Source organism: Aythya fuligula, chromosome 7 (assembly GCF_009819795.1).
Source record: "Aythya fuligula isolate bAytFul2 chromosome 7, bAytFul2.pri, whole genome shotgun sequence".
Classification (NCBI taxonomy): Eukaryota; Metazoa; Chordata; class Aves; order Anseriformes; family Anatidae; genus Aythya; species Aythya fuligula.
The window spans coordinates 34097163-34116441 of NC_045565.1; the positions used below are offsets into that span (position 1 = coordinate 34097163).

The 19279-nt window shown below is 43.2% G+C and overlaps 1 protein-coding gene across 1 annotated transcript; it reads left to right on the top strand.

The window, feature by feature from the left end:
- The first annotated feature begins 349 nt into the window (after positions 1 to 349).
- ABRAXAS2 (abraxas 2, BRISC complex subunit) lies at positions 350 to 16279 on the top strand. The gene is made up of 9 exons (XM_032191602.1): positions 350 to 437; positions 980 to 1070; positions 3967 to 4003; positions 6471 to 6537; positions 8988 to 9178; positions 9745 to 9864; positions 10508 to 10592; positions 12576 to 12690; positions 15806 to 16279. The coding sequence occupies exons 1-9, from the start codon at positions 366 to 368 to the stop codon at positions 16270 to 16272; spliced, it is 1245 nt and encodes a 414-aa protein (XP_032047493.1). The 5' UTR covers positions 350 to 365; the 3' UTR covers positions 16273 to 16279.
- The last annotated feature ends 3000 nt before the right edge of the window (positions 16280 to 19279 follow it).

A 19279-nucleotide genomic window follows, 5' to 3' on the forward strand; every position in this document is an offset into this window, starting at 1 on the left:
GCCCAGGGAGGTGGTGGCGGCACCATCCCTGGGGGTGTTCAGGGAGGGGTTGGACGTGGTGCTTGTGGACACGGCTCAGCGGGGACACTGGTAGCCAGGAATGGTTGTACCAGATGACCTTGCAGTGCTTTTACAACCCTAGCAGCCCTTGGCCGGTGTATGGCCACGGTTAGGGGTGGGTTTGTAGCGTTAGGATCTTTCCCCGCTATGGGGTCGGGCTGCGCGCGCAGCGAACTACAACTCCCAGCAGCCCCTCGCGGGGGCCGCGGCCGGAAGCGGGGCGGGCGGGGAGCGCCTCGCGGTGCCTTGTGGGAGCGGCGGCGGCGGCGGAGGAGGAGGCGGAGGGGGAGGGGGGGGTCTCCAAGATGGCGGCTTCCATCTCGGGCTACACCTTCAGCTCCGTCTGCTACTGCAGCGCCAACAGCAGCGCCGACCACGTAGGTGCCCGGCCTCGCCGCCCTCACCCCGAGGCCCCAGCCCCGCGGCCCGGCTGGCTGCGGCCCGCTTGCGGTGGGGAGGGGCCGGGCTTTGGGGTGGCGGAGCGCAGGGCCCGGCCCCGGCGCCTCAGGGAGGGTCCTGAGGGGACCCCGAGCGCTGCCCGGGGGGTGCTGGGGAGCATCGGGGCTCTGCCTGGCCTCACGGTGCTGTGGGGGGGCCGGCAGGGCGCTGCCCTCCTCAGTGCCCGTGTCCCTCTGTAATTTGTGTCTTTCTGAGGGAAGCTTCCAGCATAATCAGCGCTTTTGGAGCTAAAAGCATCCTGTTATTGCACAGCTACGGTGCTGCGAGCAGAGAGTCAGCCCTGGCAGGTCTCATCGCGGGTTATACCCACAGCTCAGCCCTGTATTTCAAACCCTAACCTCACTTTTAATCTCCCACTTAATAATAAGAAATTTGCAGTAAATTAGTGTATATAATATTGTTTGCGTTGTTTTCCATTTTTAGTGTTTTTTATTTTTTTTCCCCCCCCTTGAAATTGCAGGAAGGGTTTCTGCTGGGAGAGGTGAGGCAAGAGGAGACCTTCAGCATCAGCGACTCGCAGATCAGCAACACTGAGTTCCTACAAGTCATCGGTAAGTAGCAGAACTTGTAGAAATTCCCTGGGAAGCACTACTCAGCTTCTCATTTTGCAATGCAGCAGCTCAGTAAGGATTCCTATTTCACTTGTGAGACCACCAGAAGATTTTCTGGTCTTTCCAAATCAGCACTGAACCGTTTGCTGCAGTATTTGTTCGTGGGTGAGGTGTGAGGAAAGGTAGCGGCCGCTTGCTGGGCAGAGGGGCTTCTTGCACACCTCTTCTCGTGACGAAGAGCTTGTTCCTTCCGAGTTAGCTGAGTTTTGTAATGGAGAAACGATTTATTGGATTTCCTGTTTGCATGGCTGCCTGCGAACAGGGATGCACTTAAGGTAAATGCGCTGCTTGATGTACTGGTGCTGAAAGGGGGCAGATTGCTCGTGGGGAGCTGGGCTGGCTGACTGGCAGCACTGTAAGCTGTCAAGACGTTATCTGCCAAGGAATGTTTGGCAAACCGTGCGCTGATAAGAAGCACGAGTGCTGTAGAGCTGATGGGTTGTGCAAAGAGAAGCGATGGTAGCAGAAGACGCAGGCTCCTGATGTTAAATGTTGTTGGTTGATGCAGGTGTTTGGATACACAGGAGAGCTAAAAGCCTGTGACAGCTCCTCAGTGACTTACAGAGATTAGGAAGCTCCTGAATGCCTTTTTTGGATGTGTACATATAATTTGGTGTTAAAATGCATCGAATTCTTTAAAAAGCCAAATGTACACGTGCTTTGTGGAATGGATTGTAGGTAACATACCAGGGTCTTTATAAAGCTTAGCTAGCACCCAAACATCTTGCAGTTGACTCTCAAAATGTGATCTCTAATGAACTAACGGGCTGTGAAACTAAGTCCTGAGTATTTTACATCTGAAGGCACCTGCTGCTTTTAAGTAGTGGTGGTTGTGTATGCAAGCATCTGGAAGGTTAAGTTAGATTCCTGTTCTGGTCACTCCTAAAGAAAAATGGGTGGTAAATCGATTGTGTGACCTGCACTGATCTGTGAGATAAAGTACAGAAAGTAAGGGGGTAGGGTTCTTATGTGTACGTAGTGGTTTCAAAGTATCAGATAAAGGGAAGCAGCTGAAAACTGTTCAGACAAAGCTGGATGTGACTGTTCGGTGGGATCTGACCTAGTTACTGATGATAATATGGTACCACAACGTCACTTCCAGCTGTCTGGTTTCACAAACCAAGTGTTTGTAACATTAAGAAATCACTCTCTCTTCAGATATTGTTCTATTTTTTGTTGCTTTTTCCTTTCCTTTTGTGAAAAAGGAAATTACCCCCTCCCCAGAGATCTTCTGGATATTTTGTGTTATTTACCAAACTCTTACTGCAGTATTTATTGGTCAGCCTTACAAGCAGAACCAAGAGCTCAGAAGCTGAAATGAGACTGATGGGTTTGTGGCCCAGTTGTCACGGATGAGTTTTAGCATTTTGACGTGGCTGTTGCCTCAGAGCTCAGTGGCATTGTTTATGTGGGTGTACGTAGTAAACGCACTGCGTGTATTTCTGTAAAATGTCAATGTGTGAAGCTCAGATTTTGATCACTGGTTCCTCTTGCGTTCTGAGCAGTGGGCTTGTTGCTTCCTGTTTTTTTAAAAGTCAAAGCAATAACCGAGAACCAAGCGTATATTCTCAGTAGCTGTGGCCAGTGTGTTTGTTGGAAGGAATTGGTCTAGGCTGGAGTAATTAAATTCACTGCCCTTGCTTAGCAAATCATCTCCACGGATTCCTGTGGGCAAGGATGAAAATGTGGGGCTGCTGCTGACTTGCTTTAGTTTGAATTGTTTAGAAATCTGACAGCAGCACCGCAAACTCTTCTTGCCAGTGGGAATGTCAGTGGCCCTGTTGTGCTGGTGGCTAAATCTGCTGTGACAAGGCTGTGCCTGGGCTGCTGCTCCTGGGAATGCTGAGTGCTGAGGAGCAGGCTGTGGCTGTCAGAAGAGCAGGTGGGGAGTCACTGCAGGATGGAAGGGTCTAAACAGAGCTGGTGCTGAACGCTCCGCAGCTTTCTGATAGAGCAGCTGGAAGTGTTGCCCCCTCAGGGCTGTTCAGCCCTGCAAATGTGGTTTCAGACAAGTTGGGCAATAAAGTACAGCACTGGGAACAGAAAACTGGGTTTGGCAACAGGTCTGAGTGGAGGAGAACTTTAGAGAAGTACTGAATGGCACAAAAAGTCACGCTTGGTGTTAGGGGAGTGGTATGAATTGGATTTTTGCTCTTTTCCCTCTTCTCTGTGACTGCAGACATGTCGCAACCATTGATGCTTAAATAAGCACGCTAGCATTTATCACTACCTCACTCATGAAAAAAAAATTGCAGTGACTTTAAAAAAGGTTATAATTCTGTGATATAAAGCAAAAATGCAGCTAATCATTTTGGAGCGGTGTTTCACCCCTTTTATTGTAACGGATTCTAGTTGTCTCACCAGGTGAAATACTCCAATACATACAATTCCAGTGATTTCTTCCCTCATCCTTTTTTTTCATGCACTGTTTGTTACAGCAGCAAGGAATTTGTATGCAAGTAAAATGTGGAAAGGTGTTTCAAAAAGAAAAGAAAAAAAAACAGAAATGCCTTTATGAAGAGGTTACAACTGTAAAATAATTTATAACTTATATATCTGAGGCTAGGGTGTATCTGTGTGTATCAGAGCGAGTGGAAGTCTTCCTTACTGTGGAAGTCTTTCCCTCAGTGAGGTGGAAGATGAGGAGGAGAAGCTGCTGTCCTGGGCATGGTGCTGTGCCATCAGGTGGTGCTGAGCCACAAAGGGCAGCGTGGGGCTGACAGAAATGCTCGTTGGATCAATAGCCGTGATGTGGAAAAGTTGTGCAAGATGTGCCTAATGTCTCTTTATCCCGAGCAGCTGGACACACGTCTCTTCTTTTTTTTTGTTGTTGCAGAAATCCATAACCATGAGCCTTGTTCCAAACTCTTTAGGTAAGCTTTTTTCTGTTTTTCTGTTGTCTTCCTGTGTTGGCTGGGGAATATCACAATAGGTGACACATTCCAGCATCTCAGGTGTACCTAGCACTGTTTGCACTGTTTATTTTTCTGGTGACACTACAGAAACCTGTAAATTGCAGCAGCCAAGGTGATGAGAGTGAGTTTACAGCGCTGGTATCTCTTGCCTTGCTGTACAATCATTGTTTAGAAAGGATGCTGAGGTAGCAGTTAGAGGCTTCTTTTGTTACCTCTCCTAATTTCCCCCCCCGTGCAGTGGAGGTGAATATTAGCCCAAATCATATCACTGATAATTAAGGTGAATGTCAAAACCAGTCCAAATTACTGTAGGCTTAGGCCAGCTCTGCTGAAGCCTGGTGGGTCGCAGTACGCCTTGTGTGCCTTTACCCTATTAACTCGCTGGCTTAACGAGTTGTTTTGTCCTTAGTTGTACTGACCTGCACCAGGTAATTCTGAAGCTTTCAGCTTGCCAGTTCTTTTTGCCCTCTGATCTTCTGTAGTCCGGAATTAAAATTAAATATAGGCCAAATATGTTCCGTTCAGCAGCTTCAGTCTATTGCACGGAGCTTTCCTCTATAGTCGTCATTCGTTATACAGTGATAGCTTCTAAATTGCTCTCTAGAAATCCTTTTTAGAAGGAATTCCCAATTAATCTCCTCTTGTCTTTATTTAGAGCTTTCCAGCCAATTAAGAAGACGCAGTACCTCCGATACTGTGATTGACGTTAGCTGCATTAGAGAGAAAAGCTGCAGTCTGTCATTTGCTATCTGATAATTACAGAGGGTACTCTTATCCCGGTGATTTATATGCTGGAGACTCCACACAGCAAGATAATATCCCAGTGTCTGGGAGGCTTTGTGACTCCTGGGGATGTTCGTGCAGCCCATAGCAAAACCGCTCACGTTCACTGCCTCTCCCCGGGCCAGAAATTGGTTTTTAGCAACCGAGCTGATGGAGGAAGGGGAAGAAGTTGATTTCTTTGTGTGCTTTCTGCACGAGAGCATGAATTTATTTATGCAGAGCATGGGGGAACCTCGCAGAGTTGCTGTGACCTTTACCAGTACCACGCTGCCAGCTTCTCTGTTCCTCCAGCTGCAGCAGGTGCTGCTTTGGGGCACTGCCTTATCCTTCTGACCCAAATGCAGCCAGACCACGGGGCCTGTGGCTCCTCTGCCCTGTGTTCCTGTAAGCAGGCATTGCTCGTGTTGAACGTAACAGGCTTGGCTCTGGTGCTTTTTACCAAAATACAGGAACTGAATGAGAGGTGAGGGTTTTAAAGGGATTGATTTCTGGCTGTGCAGTTCTCAGACGAAGGCGTTCTGTGACCTACTGGTTGCTCGTCCCATGAGAAAATTACTTACAAGTCGTACAGAAAGAATTGGATATCTGCTGCTTAACAAAAATTCAAACACTGCGAGCATGAATGGAAAAGATTATGCAAATGTTAGGTATAGCTCAGATTTCTAAATACTTGTCGTCTTAATACTCAAATTAATTTGCATCTTAAAGCCAAATTCTATTTCCACCCTCATTTGCCAGCCAAGTACTGTGTCAGGATGTTTTTTTCCCCCCTCACACAAGAGCTGAGATCATAGACCTCTAAAACAGAGCGTTCTGCACTGCTTTAGCTGTTAGTGATACCAGCTCTTGAAAGAGAGTAAGGACTTGGCAGGTAAGGCAAGGAGGAATCTATTTTCAAATGCTTTTCCTTCTGTCATGAAGCGTGATCCATTTGGATTTACAAACCTATCAGTGTAGATAGTTTTATGAATCCTTAAATTGATTGTGTCCTTTAAATATCAACTCGTTAGGGTCTGGGGCTCCATCCTGTAAGTAGAGCCTTATGGAAAGAGCACGATGCTTCTTCGTGTTCCTGCTGACCCTGCTATCATTGGTTTGGCTTCAGGGATCTCCTCGTGAGTCTAATTGCAGGACTGGAGCTCAAGAAATTAATTTGGAGCTGCATGTGAAGTGGCCCTGTGTTCCTTTCCTCCTTGGCGGGTCAACCTCCTGTTAGCAAAGCAGGGTTGTGCCGAATGCTGGTCAAAATCAAATCACCCAGTCCATTTATGTCCATTTTTTAAAACTAATGACTGCAGGCACATCCCATTTCATTGCCAGTTGCTTAAAAGTGGTTCGAGTATTCACACCAGCTAGTCTTAGGCATCTAACTTAGGTGCTCTGCTCCTTCCTCTGGGAGAGCTGCCTCTGTCTGTTAGCTCTGTAGCCACCCTCGGCTCCTGACTGCTCCAAACGGCACCAGGTTGGATGTCCAAGCGGGTGGTGTGAATGCTGACCCACATCCATAAAGGTAAAGCTGCAGGGGTTGATTTTCAACGTACAGAATGGCAGCTGTTTGAGAAATACTGGGAGTATAAATTATGTATAATGTGCGTGTGTAAACTGTGTGCCTACATTTCTCTTTTCCTTTTTTTGGTTCAAGCTTTTATGACTATGCAGGCAAGGTTAATGAGGAGAGTTTGGACAGGATTCTTAAAGATCGAAGAAAAGTAAGTTTTCTACCTTTTCCTCCTGTTCTAGTCATAAGAGCCTAAAATTAGAGTGGGTTTGAAAAAAAAACAAACAGGTAGCTAACTAGAAGAAATACTTCTTTTACAAATCTGGTCTGATGTTCTAATCCAAGGTTTATCCTCTACACAAGTTTGTGGATTTGTGGTACTTAGGTTAAACTGGGGGCAATGTCTAAATTCCCTGAAGAACTCCAAAGCATTTAAGTTCAGATACCCAGAAATGAAGGGTCAGTATTAGTCCTCTGTCTAATTTCTGAGCTAAACGTGTAGCATGAAGATTGTGTATGCTGCTGCTGAAACCAACAAAAAATGGAGCTGATCTGAAAATCTGTTCTGAAAAGTTTGTTTCCAAAGGCTAAAAAATGCTGTCCTGATAAAGCCTCGGGATGGCAATTACTGCGCTGCCAGCTTTAAACTGGAAATGCTGTGAGAAAGCAGTTAGATGTTAGATATTGTTGTAGCTTTATGTTGTGTGTGCGTTTAGCACAACTACTGTGAAGTGGATTCAATTTCACCAGTTCTCTCTCAAGAGAACCAAAGCTTTCTCAGCGGCTCATCCAGTTTCATACTTGCAGTGCCCTGGCGTTCAAATTATCAAATGATCACATCAGAAGTTGTCACAAACCTCACACTTCGCAGAGCAGAGCTGAAGGTGTGGTTCCTTACGGTGGATGACTCCACCAGTCACCTTCTTGCTCGAGCTAGCAGAAAGCCACCTGCTAGTTCATGAATTTTGCTCACAAGGTCTGCTTAGTGCAAGGTAGGGATGGTAAATACGATACTTTTTTTTTTTTTTTCCTTTTTCCTTTTACAAGGCAGCAGCAAAGCAATGTCATGCCAGCTGCTTGCAGAACTGCACTGCTGTGTAAGGCGTTGGGGATTTCTGTCCTCCACAGGTGACTCAGGTGTAACTTCCACAACCGTGGTCTGAGTAAGAGTGAATTTGGCATCACTGAATTTGCAGTCTTTATTTTTTGATTACCTTACCAGCCTGAATCATGGACTTTTGCTTACAGACAGGGATATTGCTGAGGAGGGAAACAAATCCTAAATTTGTGCAATGCTAATCATTGCGATGGTTTTTCTTATCTCTCTCTTCTACCAAATGCTCTCAGAATTAACCCTTCTGTGTGTACTTTTGTATTTATGCTTAGTACCTATGTTCTTTGTGTGCATGGATCTATACATACAGATGTAATATATCTTTATGCTGATGATGGAGTAAGATTCCAGTCTCAGATCCTGAATTCTGTAACCCTGTAACTCTACTACAGAACGCTGCAGAGCATGTTCAATTCTCCTTCCGGAGACGAGGCAAAAATAGCAATTTAAAAACGTCTGTCTCACACTGGTTTCCAGCTGAATTTTTTGTTAGGATCTATCTTGCAGGAAATAAAAAATTAAAAAAAAAAAAAAAAAAAAAAAAAAACGGAAAATTTGCAAATGTTCTGGGATCAAAGCATGATAGGTTTAATGCCATTAATTGTCATAATGCCAAAAAACAACAGGAACTAGTGCTGTCCAGGAACTGTGACGGTCTTCTGTTCCATTTTGTTAGTGAAATAAGCACATTTTATTACATCCAGACTAGGAAATTGTACGGATTTAACTATAAGAAGTTAAAACCAATGCTTTTTACTATTTTTTTTGTTGTTTAATATGGGTGTCATATTGTTTAATGCGTAGAATCTGCTCTTTGCCAACAAACATACACAATCTTAATGCATCATTACATGAAAGTGCCTCTTTTTGGGAGTCTTCCTAAAACAGCTTGTTAGTGATGAGTCCTTTGTCATTATTGTCTTAATTTAAATGTTTAGTTTACATTAAATAAAGGATTTTAATACATCTTGTGTTCAAAATAATAATTGAATTAGAATGTCTTATCTGCTGCGCATATGCATCTCTCACAATTAAACGCTCAGTTTTATCGCTGTACGCAGCAGATCAGTCCCATCCATCTCGTGAGCAGACAAATATCTGCAAATATGTTTGCACAGCGCTGGAAATGTGTCTTACAAATCAGTACCAGAGCGCAGGCAGTTGAAATACTTAGGGCAAAAAATCTGCTCTGTTTGAAAACCGCTCAGATCTGATAATTTGAAGATGCTCCAAGGTTTATTGCTAAACCTAAACAACTGAAGGAGAACCTGTGATGAAAGTAGGATCCTAAATACCACCGAGGACACAAGTGTTTATAGCACAGTGAGGCTGAGCAATTAGTAGCTGTGTGTAGCAGGATGTGTCGCTTTGGGACTGTTTAACAGGTTTAAACCCCCAGTAATTCAGACAGATGTTGTTGTAACAAAGCTATTTCAAGAATTGCCTAATGAATATGATGATATAGTTCTGTCAGCCGTATTATCAGAAGGTAAATCTGTATCTCTCAATTAATATATCTATTTTTTTCTGATGTACTTCGATTATAGAACGTTATCGGATGGTACAGATTTAGGAGAAACACTCAGCAGCAGATGTCCTATAGAGAGCACATCATTCATAAACAGCTGACCCACATTCTTGGAGTGCCTGATCTTGTCTTCCTTCTCTTCAGCTTCATTTCCACTGCAAATAACTCCACACATGCTTTAGAATACGTGCTTTTTAGACCAAACCGAAGGTAAGCAAACTCTGTATGTGAATCGATCCTTGTCTATTTTCTGCTTCTTATTGCTATTCTCTATAAACTATTCTGAAGTTGGCACTAGTAAACAAGTTTTTCTGTTTATCAAGTCTACGGTTGTTAGTGATGACAGCTTTTTTTTTTTTCCCCTGTGCAAGCAATTTGTAAATTTATCTTGGGGAGAGTGAATGTTCTTTTTGATCTTTAAATATTCAGACAAATGTATTTTAAGAAAAATCGGGTGACAGTACCATGTTTCTTGTAAGAGAGATGAACGTTGCCTCACCGTTCTTGTATCTTTGGTAGCTTGCAGGCACAATTAAAAATGGCTGTAGGATGTACAAAGACAGATTCATCTCTGGGGAATTTTCTGTCGTGTGTTTATTTTGAACACAACTTCTAATATTTCTCAGCTTTTGTAACGCACTTAATCCAGAAGCTTGGAAATTAGAAGAGCTGTGGTCATCAAAGAGATGGGATAGTGTCAAGACTATTGTAAATAATATCTTGTATAGTAATTGTAAAGTAATTAATCTATTAATCTTTCTATATTTTCTCTACAGGTATAATCAAAGGGTGTCACTTGCTATTCCTAATCTAGGCAACACTAGTCAACAGGAATACAAAGTTTCTTCAGTGCCAAATACTTCTCAGAATTATGCCAAAGTTATTAAGGAACACGGGTAAGGTTTTATCAAATTCTACCTTCTCTCCCTTCCGAAGACAAGTAAGAATATGCATGGCAAGCAGGAAAAAAAAACTAGTTCAGCAGGAGAATGAACAGTTGGTTCCTGCTGCACTTTTTCTGCTTAGAATCAAATCTTTGACAAGAACAAATGGAACTCGGTGCACGACTCAGAAAAGCAGAGTCTGCATGGGCAGTCGGTGCTGCAGGCCTTCTGGCTGGAGGATTGTAACTTGATTTTTTTTTTTTTTTTTTCAGCGAATTCTCTGTGCAAGCTTGCTTTAAAACCAGAACACTGATTTGGAGTATCTGTGTTGGTTTTGTTTTTTTGATGGTGATCATTTTAATTAAATGCTGTAAATGCAAAGTAGCTCTTGTGACTTGACAATGAAATTCTACAAGCTGAAAGAGTTCTGCATAAGTTTAATCTCATTCAAACGGGACTTTGTAGTTCCAGAAGGATCCTTGGTGTCATATATTCTGCTATTTTGATTCTTGAGAGTATAGTACACTTTCAGCAACGTAAAACAAACCATGTTTTAGAAATACAGCAATTGACTGCATAGCAGCAACTCAGGAACAGCATGGGGTAGAAACTTGTGTTGCCTTCTCTAACTAATGGTTTCTGCTTTTTTTGGTAGTACTGATTTTTTTGACAAAGACGGAGTGATGAAGGACATCAGGGCTATATATCAGGTTTATAATGCACTTCAGGAAAAAGTACAGGTAACTTCCTCTACCTAATATTGCTCGGTGTGCGTGGCTTCGTGTGTTTGTCTTTTGATTAAACCAGGAGTGCGGGGGATGGAATTTTTTAATGCTCATAAGCCATTTCTCATGAACTGTGCAAGAATGTTTGACTTTAATAGTGGAACCTGACAGTTTCTATTCAATATGTGCATTCACAGGGGCTGCAGTAAAAGTGGTTGATAGGGATATCATTGATTCTTTCCCTTCTGCAAGTCACTGATTTAATGCTGAGTGATTTCTGGGAGATGTTAGCAGTTTTTAAGAGCATGCCTTGAAGGAAAGCTTTCCTGAAGGCTGTGGGGATTTGCACAGGCTTAAGGGCCTGCGTGAGCTCCAGAACGATTCCTGTCTCTTGGTGTGCCGCATGCAGCACCGAGAGCTCCATCTGGTAGTTACAGCCTGGGAGTGAATCCTGCTCCAAACGCGGCAACGCATCCGGGGGGGCCTCGCGTGTCAGATCTGCTAAATGGGAGCTTGTCAGCTCGCAGCATCACTGCGCTGCCTCGGGAGCACACACTGCTGCTGGGGATGTAGTCACAGCTTATTGCCAGCTTTCCCTCTACGGCTGCCCTGCGGTGATTTCTCTGCCCGTGCTTAGCCTTGCTGCTTGGCGCGTAGGGCAAGGAACAAAGCGGTGATCTCAGCCCCTCACCCTGCTGCTTCTCCGTGGAAGTTACCCCCTTAACCTGCCTGCCAAGGTGGGTAACTGGCATCCTTCGTGCTGGCTCCACGGGGCACGAACATGCCTTATTTTCAGATGTCTATCGCATTAGCTAATGGCATTACTCTTTAATGCCTTTTTGCCAAAAGCACACGCGTCCTTTTGTGTTCTTGCTGGTGTTTGAATCGGCATCTGGGAAAATGGAAAGAGTGACATCATCGGGGAGTTGTCTTTCTACCTGTTAAAAGTATGGCTTTGTTGTATTTTACCAGGTAGATGTTCCTCCTGTACGTTGTTACAGAGCTGAAAAATTATTCAGGAGTTTCTCACTTGGGGAACTTTTATCTTTAAAGTGAATATTTCTGAATGTTACGGGGCTGGAAGCTACAAGTTCTTTGGTAAAGGAGCTGAGATGCCTCTATGTGCATTATTCACCAATTAGTTCTGTGCGTGGTGGCTTTTTCAAACTATGAACTTTAAAAATTAGATACAGAACTGAAAGCGCTGCTAACATTTCTCAATTCCATCTGTAGATGAGATCATTAATAGTAACCTTTTGGGGAAGAAGCAGTAAATTGCTGATGACTTCCTGTTTGAGATTCATCGGCGCTTTTGGAGCTGTGTTCTCCAAAGCTGATCATGTTTAATGATAATGACCAGTGCTTATTTGCTGAGGATGTAAACAGTATCTAGTATAACATGCTTAAATTAGATAAGAAATCCACACTGTCCAGAACTGTTCTTGAACGTAAGTATTTCCAAGATTTCATCTTCATTCCTTAACCAGTGTAGGGAAATCTTGTTGTAAATTCAGCCAGGAGATAACTTGGGGCAGTTTTCTTTTGAATCAACTGTTTCAGACTCTGATTCACATTTGGCCTAGCATAAAAAGCATGCACCTTCATGCTGGGCTTTAAAATCATGCCACTGCAGTATCATTATTGTGCTAACAACAGTGTACTTCACAGTAACTGTAAACTCTTTCTGAGTTCAAACTGAAAATAAGATTAAATAAACAAATAATTGGAACTATCTTTGGATCTTATTATGCAATGCCTTACAGTAACGATGAATTATTTGGAGATGCTTTTCCTATCACCCAGCAGCTGTAAATTGACAACAGCCAGTGAAGAAAATGCTCCAGGTTGAATTTTATGCTCTGAAGTAGTTGATTGCTGCTCTTAGTTTTGTGCTTTTAATGGCTTCATGTCCATCAATAGCTTATTAATGTTGTTGTGGAAGTGTTTGTGCATCTATGTTTTTGGAAAATCTTAGTAATTCTTATGTTTTTCTCCTAGGCAGTTTGCATAGATGTAGAAAAAAGTGAACGCGTTGTTGAATCATTTCAAGCTGATGTAAACAAGTTAAAAAGGCAAATCACACAAAGAAAAAATGAAAAAGAACAAAAACTAAGTAAGTTACCTTCTTTTAATTCTGTTGTTTCGGAACAAGATGCTCTAAAGACAAAACACGTCGTGGAATTGTTTTGAGTTACACTCCTGATAGCTCATAGCAAAACAAAACAAAAGCCACTGGGAAGGTTGCATGAGGGACTGATGTTGAATGGTACCTGAACTTTGAAAGTATGTCCCCTGCAAATGGTTTTGTAGGAGTCATCCAGGGTTAGCAAGCTGGGAAAAAGGGGAGAGATGGAACTGTAGAGGAAGAACAGAAAAGTTAATTCTGGAAGCAACGCAGGAAAAGATTCCTTGCAGGAAAGGAAAAGTAAAGCCAGGAATGGAAAAAAACAAACCTGAACTCTGGAGAGATTCCTTTTGAAGTATTGCATGGAAGCAGGGCGCTGTGTTTCCAGACCAGACCAGTCACTGTTTTTGTGAATTTATCTTTCAAATAAATTCTTTGATTTATTCAAGGTAACACAGGCATGGTGCTCGTCTCTTTCCAGTGAGACTCCACAGAAATTATTCTCCTGCTGTGTTTTGAACACCTGCATAGCAAATTTTGTACTGAGTTGGGATTAAAATTTGCATGGTGCAAATAAATCCCATTAAAATCCCTATTTTGATTAGAGTTGGCTCTGTATTACTAGTACCAGTTTTCATAGGATGCATAGGTAAGGAAAACCAGTTGTAGGTGCATGTTCTGCATCTTTTTTGCTGCTCCATAATTTTCTGACTCAGGCTTATTGAGTGAGTGTAGTGGGGTGGTGGCCACGCTGTCCCTCCTCCCTAAAAACTGAGTATGGCTTCAGGACACTTTTTGGTCAGCAGTACACAGGTTTTGGGAACAGCCTTGACATTTCCAAGGAGACATTGCCGATCTGAGTTAGTTTGTGAGTGTGAGGGAGGACCAAAAGTAGAGGGTAGAGAACAGGCAAATGGGAAATAATATTTAAAAATAAATTCATAAGTAAATTAAATATTTTAGCAAACCTTATCTCTGTCGTTCCATGTTTTGAAATGATAAGAGAATGAAATGTTGTACTTTTAGCTACAACGTGTGTTTTATTGGTTTTGTATTGTTGTGTAAAGCTGTGGCTGAGGCTGACAGATCACTGGTTAATAACCCAAACCGTGCAGCAGGCCACTCTGTTGCTCTGATCGGATGTTTTTTTCCCTCCAGGCAGCGAGGTACAGTTACCAAATCAGTATTTTACATCAAAATTTAATCTGTCACACCCTTTCTCTGAGTTCTTCCTTCCCCAAACCTCAAAGGTAGAGAGCTGAGCACCAGGTAGACCATGGGAAAGGTGTGAGCAGCAGGAGTCCTGAGTCACTCTTGCTTCCTGCCTGGCTGGAGATGAAGCAACCAGAGCACTGCTACTACGTGAGCTAGCAAGAAGCAGAGACGGGTATTTAGTGCGGCTGGAGCTGATCCCAGCCCATATGGCAGAAGACGGGGGTGGAGGAGGAAGAGCAGTCGGTGCTAGCCCCTGGGTGCTGCGAGTGAGATGGGAAGGCTGGACTGGAAACGTGTGCCAGAGCAGAATATCATGTGAGAGGGCTGAGACAAGAAAACACGCAGCTTGGGTCTCTAATATTTTTAGATGCGAGTTGCTAAATAGCGAAGCCAGCCTTCTGTTCTCTCCCTTTCTCAATATTGGGTGAATTTCCTTGTTTTTAGTGAGTGAGCTGTTCCAATTAATCAGTCTCAGAGCTGGAGGAAGGGGGAATATTTGATTCAAATTCCTGTGGTAGTGTTGCGTGAAAGCTTGTTGTTGTTTTCTTGGTTAATGGGCTTTGTCTCTAACACTGGAGCATTAAACTCGGCTGAGACTTTATTTGACAGACCCCCAGAATTGGTTTGTCAGTGTTCCGGGGTGTAGTTTGGTGTACACTTAGGGGAATGTGCCCTTCTAGTCAGTCAGGAGAGCTCTGGTTGGCCTGATTCAGGGAACTATTCAGCTTTGATTTTTGCTCTTTCTAGAAGTGTGGCAGGTGGTGCTTAGAACAGGCAGCGTTTTGTCTGTCACTGCAAGGCAGCCTGAAATGTCCTGGTGTCCATTCTACAGATACCTGGAGGCTAATAACCGGCTAAAAACAATCAAAAACTGAAATTTATCCTGGTGCCTGTACTGCAAGGAAGTTTTTCCTTGCGTCTAACGTGCAATGCTCTAACTAAAGCTCCTTTCTAATTATCTCTCCATGGTTCCCTCTTCTGTGTATTTGAAGGGTTAAGCAGTTTCCTCAGCCCCTTCTAATTACCCAATTTATTTCAGTCTTTTCAGTTTGGTATCCAGACCACTAAGAACTCCTTTTTTTTGGTGGAGTTTCTCTACTTATTCCGTGGTTCTCAACATGCAGTGTCTAAAATTAGCTACAGGCTACCAGTTGTAGTCTTCACCATTATAGTACGTACTAAAATGGTATTTACCTGGTTCTCAACAGCTGAGCACACGCAGTGCACGTTGGTATTTGTAGTTTACATAAATCAAGGGTAAACCTCAGTTTCTCTTCTGCAGGACGCAACTGCTCCTCCTGGTGCAGTCCGTGCAGCCCATCGCTCCTCCACACGTCTTCCTAAAATTACTTTGCAAACCATCTCGTGTTAGGATCATTTTGGAATTCCTGTCCCGATGCTGTTACGCTTGCAGCCATGATTTAATAAGCGTGTGCTGATTAAATCCCATCGCTTAGGTTGTAATGCAGGTACAGCTCCAGCGCAGAGCTGTGGGGCTTCATCCTCCTGCACCTTCCCAGTGTGGCTGTTATTGAATAACACCGTAACTGTTATTTGAACAGTTTTTAGCTTTTTCTAATCCCCGTGCTGCTTATTTTACTTGCTGTTTGCTGTGAAACGTTGAGGCACTGTGAAATCCTTACAGGCAAGACTCATCCGTGGCTTTTGGCAGTGCTTTGTTAAAATAACACAGAAAAAAAGGGAAAGAGACCCTGCCTTAGTGCACAGGGCTATGGGTAGCAGCTGTCTGCCTGCCATTACTTAAATAAATCAGAGGATGTGGTGGGTTTGCCTGTTGGCAGGGACATGGAGTTTAGCTTAACCACAGCTTAGTTTGCAACATAATTTGTGGAAGCACTAAATGCACCGATTGTCCTTCCTTTTCTAGGACTGCAGCAAGCAATTTTAAGCAGGCAAATGCCAGCAGATAACCTGGAACCCATGTTTGTTCCACGCATGTCCTACACTGGGTTCGCCGTGGAAGGCTGCACGCTTGAAGATTCGGACGTCTCCGATCCTCCCCCGCCCTACTCCGACTTCCACGCGAGCAGCCAGGAAAGTACTGTGGGTCACGGCCTCCTGGAAAGCAACGCCTTCATGCCCCGGCCCCAAGCCGTGGGCTCTTCCAGTTACGTTTCGACAAACACAGGATTGAAATATTCTGGTAATGGAGCGTCCACGCCGTCGTCCCAAAGAGCGGTCGCTGACAATGTTGACGAGTCAGAAGACAGTGATTACGAAAACTTGCTCGAACCCACGGAGTCGTCTGACAGCGAGTACTCACAAACGAGGGATTCCCGGCCTTCAGCACATCCCGACGGCGACTCCAGGAACACTCAAACTTCTCAGATTTGATAGGGGGGAAAAAAAAAATAAAACAAAATCGACGTGACACTGTTGTGTTTTTTTTTTTTTTTTTTTTTTTTCCCGTAATTGTTACAGAGATTTTGGGGATTTAACCTGGAGGAAACGAACTACACAGGATTACTGTGCGCACGGTGTAGAAGACTTGCACTAGAGGGTTTATTCACCTTGTGATACATTTTGCAAGTTTTATAACGAAATCATTAGGATAATCAAGTTGTACTAATACTGATGAGGTTCACGGATGTACTGGTAAATTTAGGCAAAATGAAATTTCTAGAAATCTTGTAGCTTTCCTTGCCGTATTTTCTTTAAGACAATAAATTGGGTTGTAGTAACTAAGCACAGTTAGTCTACAGATAATGTTCTCAGATCAAAACTTACCTCTTGCACTATCATGCCTTGAATTTTAATTTTTGAAAGGGAAAAATGTATCAGCCGCCTTCAAAACAGCTTTCTCTGGTAAGCCAAATTGGCCTTTGTGAGCAAAGAAGCGTTGCTAATTCTGAGGAGCCTGATTGAACGAGATGTGGTTCCCTTCTATCGGCGTGCTCTTTTAACAGAGAAGGGGTTTGTTTCAACCTTTTTTTACTAGCAGAATGTGTGTATCACTTAAAAAGATGGTTGCCTTTTTTTCTGTAAAGGGTTTTGGGGGTGGGGGGGAGGTGGGACGACCGGTAAAATCATCCAAATGAATGTCAGAAATATTATTCTGGTTTTGCTGGGTTTACAGTGACTTTATGCCACACTAGCCTCGTTTAGTGTCTCGTTTGTTATTTTAGTGTGAATGCGAAGTGCACATACAGGAGTCAATGACTGACGGAAGTAGTAAATTCCACCGTGATTGGACTGTAGAGTCTGCAAATTGCGAACATCAGAAACTGCTTCTTGCGTTTTATTTGCATCTGAGTATTGGATTTACACTTCTGTACGAGTTATTTTATGTAATAAATAGGGGACGGGGTAGGAGAAGATTGCTCGGAGGGTCCCCTGGGTTTATTACCTCTCTTCTCTGGCTGGAATGTGTAAATGATTATTTTAATTTGAATTACAGCTCTCATCCGAAAATTGCCATTTGGGATACATGAAGTGTGGTATATTTAGAGAATTTCATGTTTGGATGCACTTATTTTTATTTAATTCCTGCTTGTATACTAACATTGCCCAAAATATGTGAAATCGTGCCACTGAAAGGTTTGTATTATTGGACTTTTATCCCTGATCTGTACATGAGCAAATACCCAGTTTAAGATGAGGATATATTCAGCATTTATCACTTTGAGGTGTGAATAACCACTTCGTTGGTTTCTACCCAGAAGAACATAAAAGCTTAAATGTCTCAGATTTGGAAGGGACTCGGATTTCAGTCTGTGTTGTATCCGTAGGCAAAGGTCTGTTCGTTAGCCTCTCTTTACCTGTACTAAATTAAGCAAAATGGCTTTGGAAGAAGGAGGTGTTAAAACGGCCTCTCTCCTATCGAGTGTTTCCACCTTTAAACATCTCGTGGTCTATTTTAACTATTTTACATTACTCTCGTTAGCCTTAAACTGTTGCATTTTGTCTTGGAGTGTTGCAATCCATTTAACAGAGGACTTGTTCTGGTTTTATCGCTGGCTCTCTGCAAGCACCTGGGTGTAGTCCGGGTGTTCTAGACGTGTGTGTGTCAAAATCAGAGTCGACAAGATGGCAACTACAGTTTTATTTTTATTCTGCACAGAAACCTGCAAAATGTACATCTCTGACAAAGCAGTTAAATGTGACAATAAAATCTTATTTAATCCTGTAATTTATATTTTAATATTTGTCAGGCTCTATGTCAATGGAATAATTCACCAGAATACAGAAAAGCAGCTTAAAATGGATGGCTTGTTCAATCTCATTCGTCTGTTTGCAGAGGGGATGTGACTGAAGGGAGAAGAGGTCGCACTGTCACATTCGTGTCACTACGTTGGTACCAAGATTGAGTTTTGGAATATCTCAGGAACAAAAAATGTGTGTTCTGTGTGTTCTTATATATAACACGTAGGCGTTTGGAGGTGAAATGAGTGGGAAATCGTGCTGGGTCTCTGCCTAGTGCGTATCTGCAGGTATTTAGTTGACTGTAGCTGCTTCTAAGAACAAAGGGACACTTTTATTTTATTTTATTTTTTAATTCTACTAATATTCTGGTATAAATACACGTGAACTGACTTTGCAGTTTTTATTACGATTTTGTTTAAAAATAACGGTGTTGGGCTGTGATCCAGAAGGCCATAGGGAGTAGCTTTAACCACCAAGAACTACAGAAAGCTGCGCAGCGATGTCCATTCACTAACAGCATCCAAGCAAAGCTACTGAAAGCTGCTGTCTCTGCTTCTTAGTTGGAAGTCCTGTAGCTTATTTTTCATAAAGAAATGTCTTCTGTTTTGTTGTTGTGAGAAACCTAGAATCACCATTTCTTTTATTTCCAAATTGATCTCTTAACTTCTTACCTGATTGTGTGTAGCTAGAACAGGAACGTACAGTACGGAAACCCTCAGTAAGTTAGGATGATTGCACATGGTTTTAGTGGAAAGCATCACCAACTATTTCTGAAATTAGCTGGATTTGAAGCATGGAAGCCTCCACCTCCCGTATTTGCTGACAGAGTCGTACACGTTGGCAGAAAGAAGCGTGAGCATCCTAAATTTTGGCATATTTGTGACTCTGCAGGTTTTGAGCTGTTCCTGTCTAGTATCTGAGTGCATCGCAGAGGTGCTCATTCACCAGGGATGTTTTGCTGCAGTTGACGTGTCCCGAGTTAAAAATTCAGGCTGTCACTGCTTCAGGTAGCAGCAAAATTGGATAAATGGGCAAAGACTGATGGCTTTTCCTATTTAAAGGATGCCCAACATCGTGCTGAAGGTATCGGCAGTACCACGTAGGTGCGAGGTGTGGGGCACTGGCAGTGCTGCTCTCCAGCTCCTTCCAAGGGAATCCTCCCCTGGCTTTCTCTCAGGGTGTGCAGTTATTGTGCTCG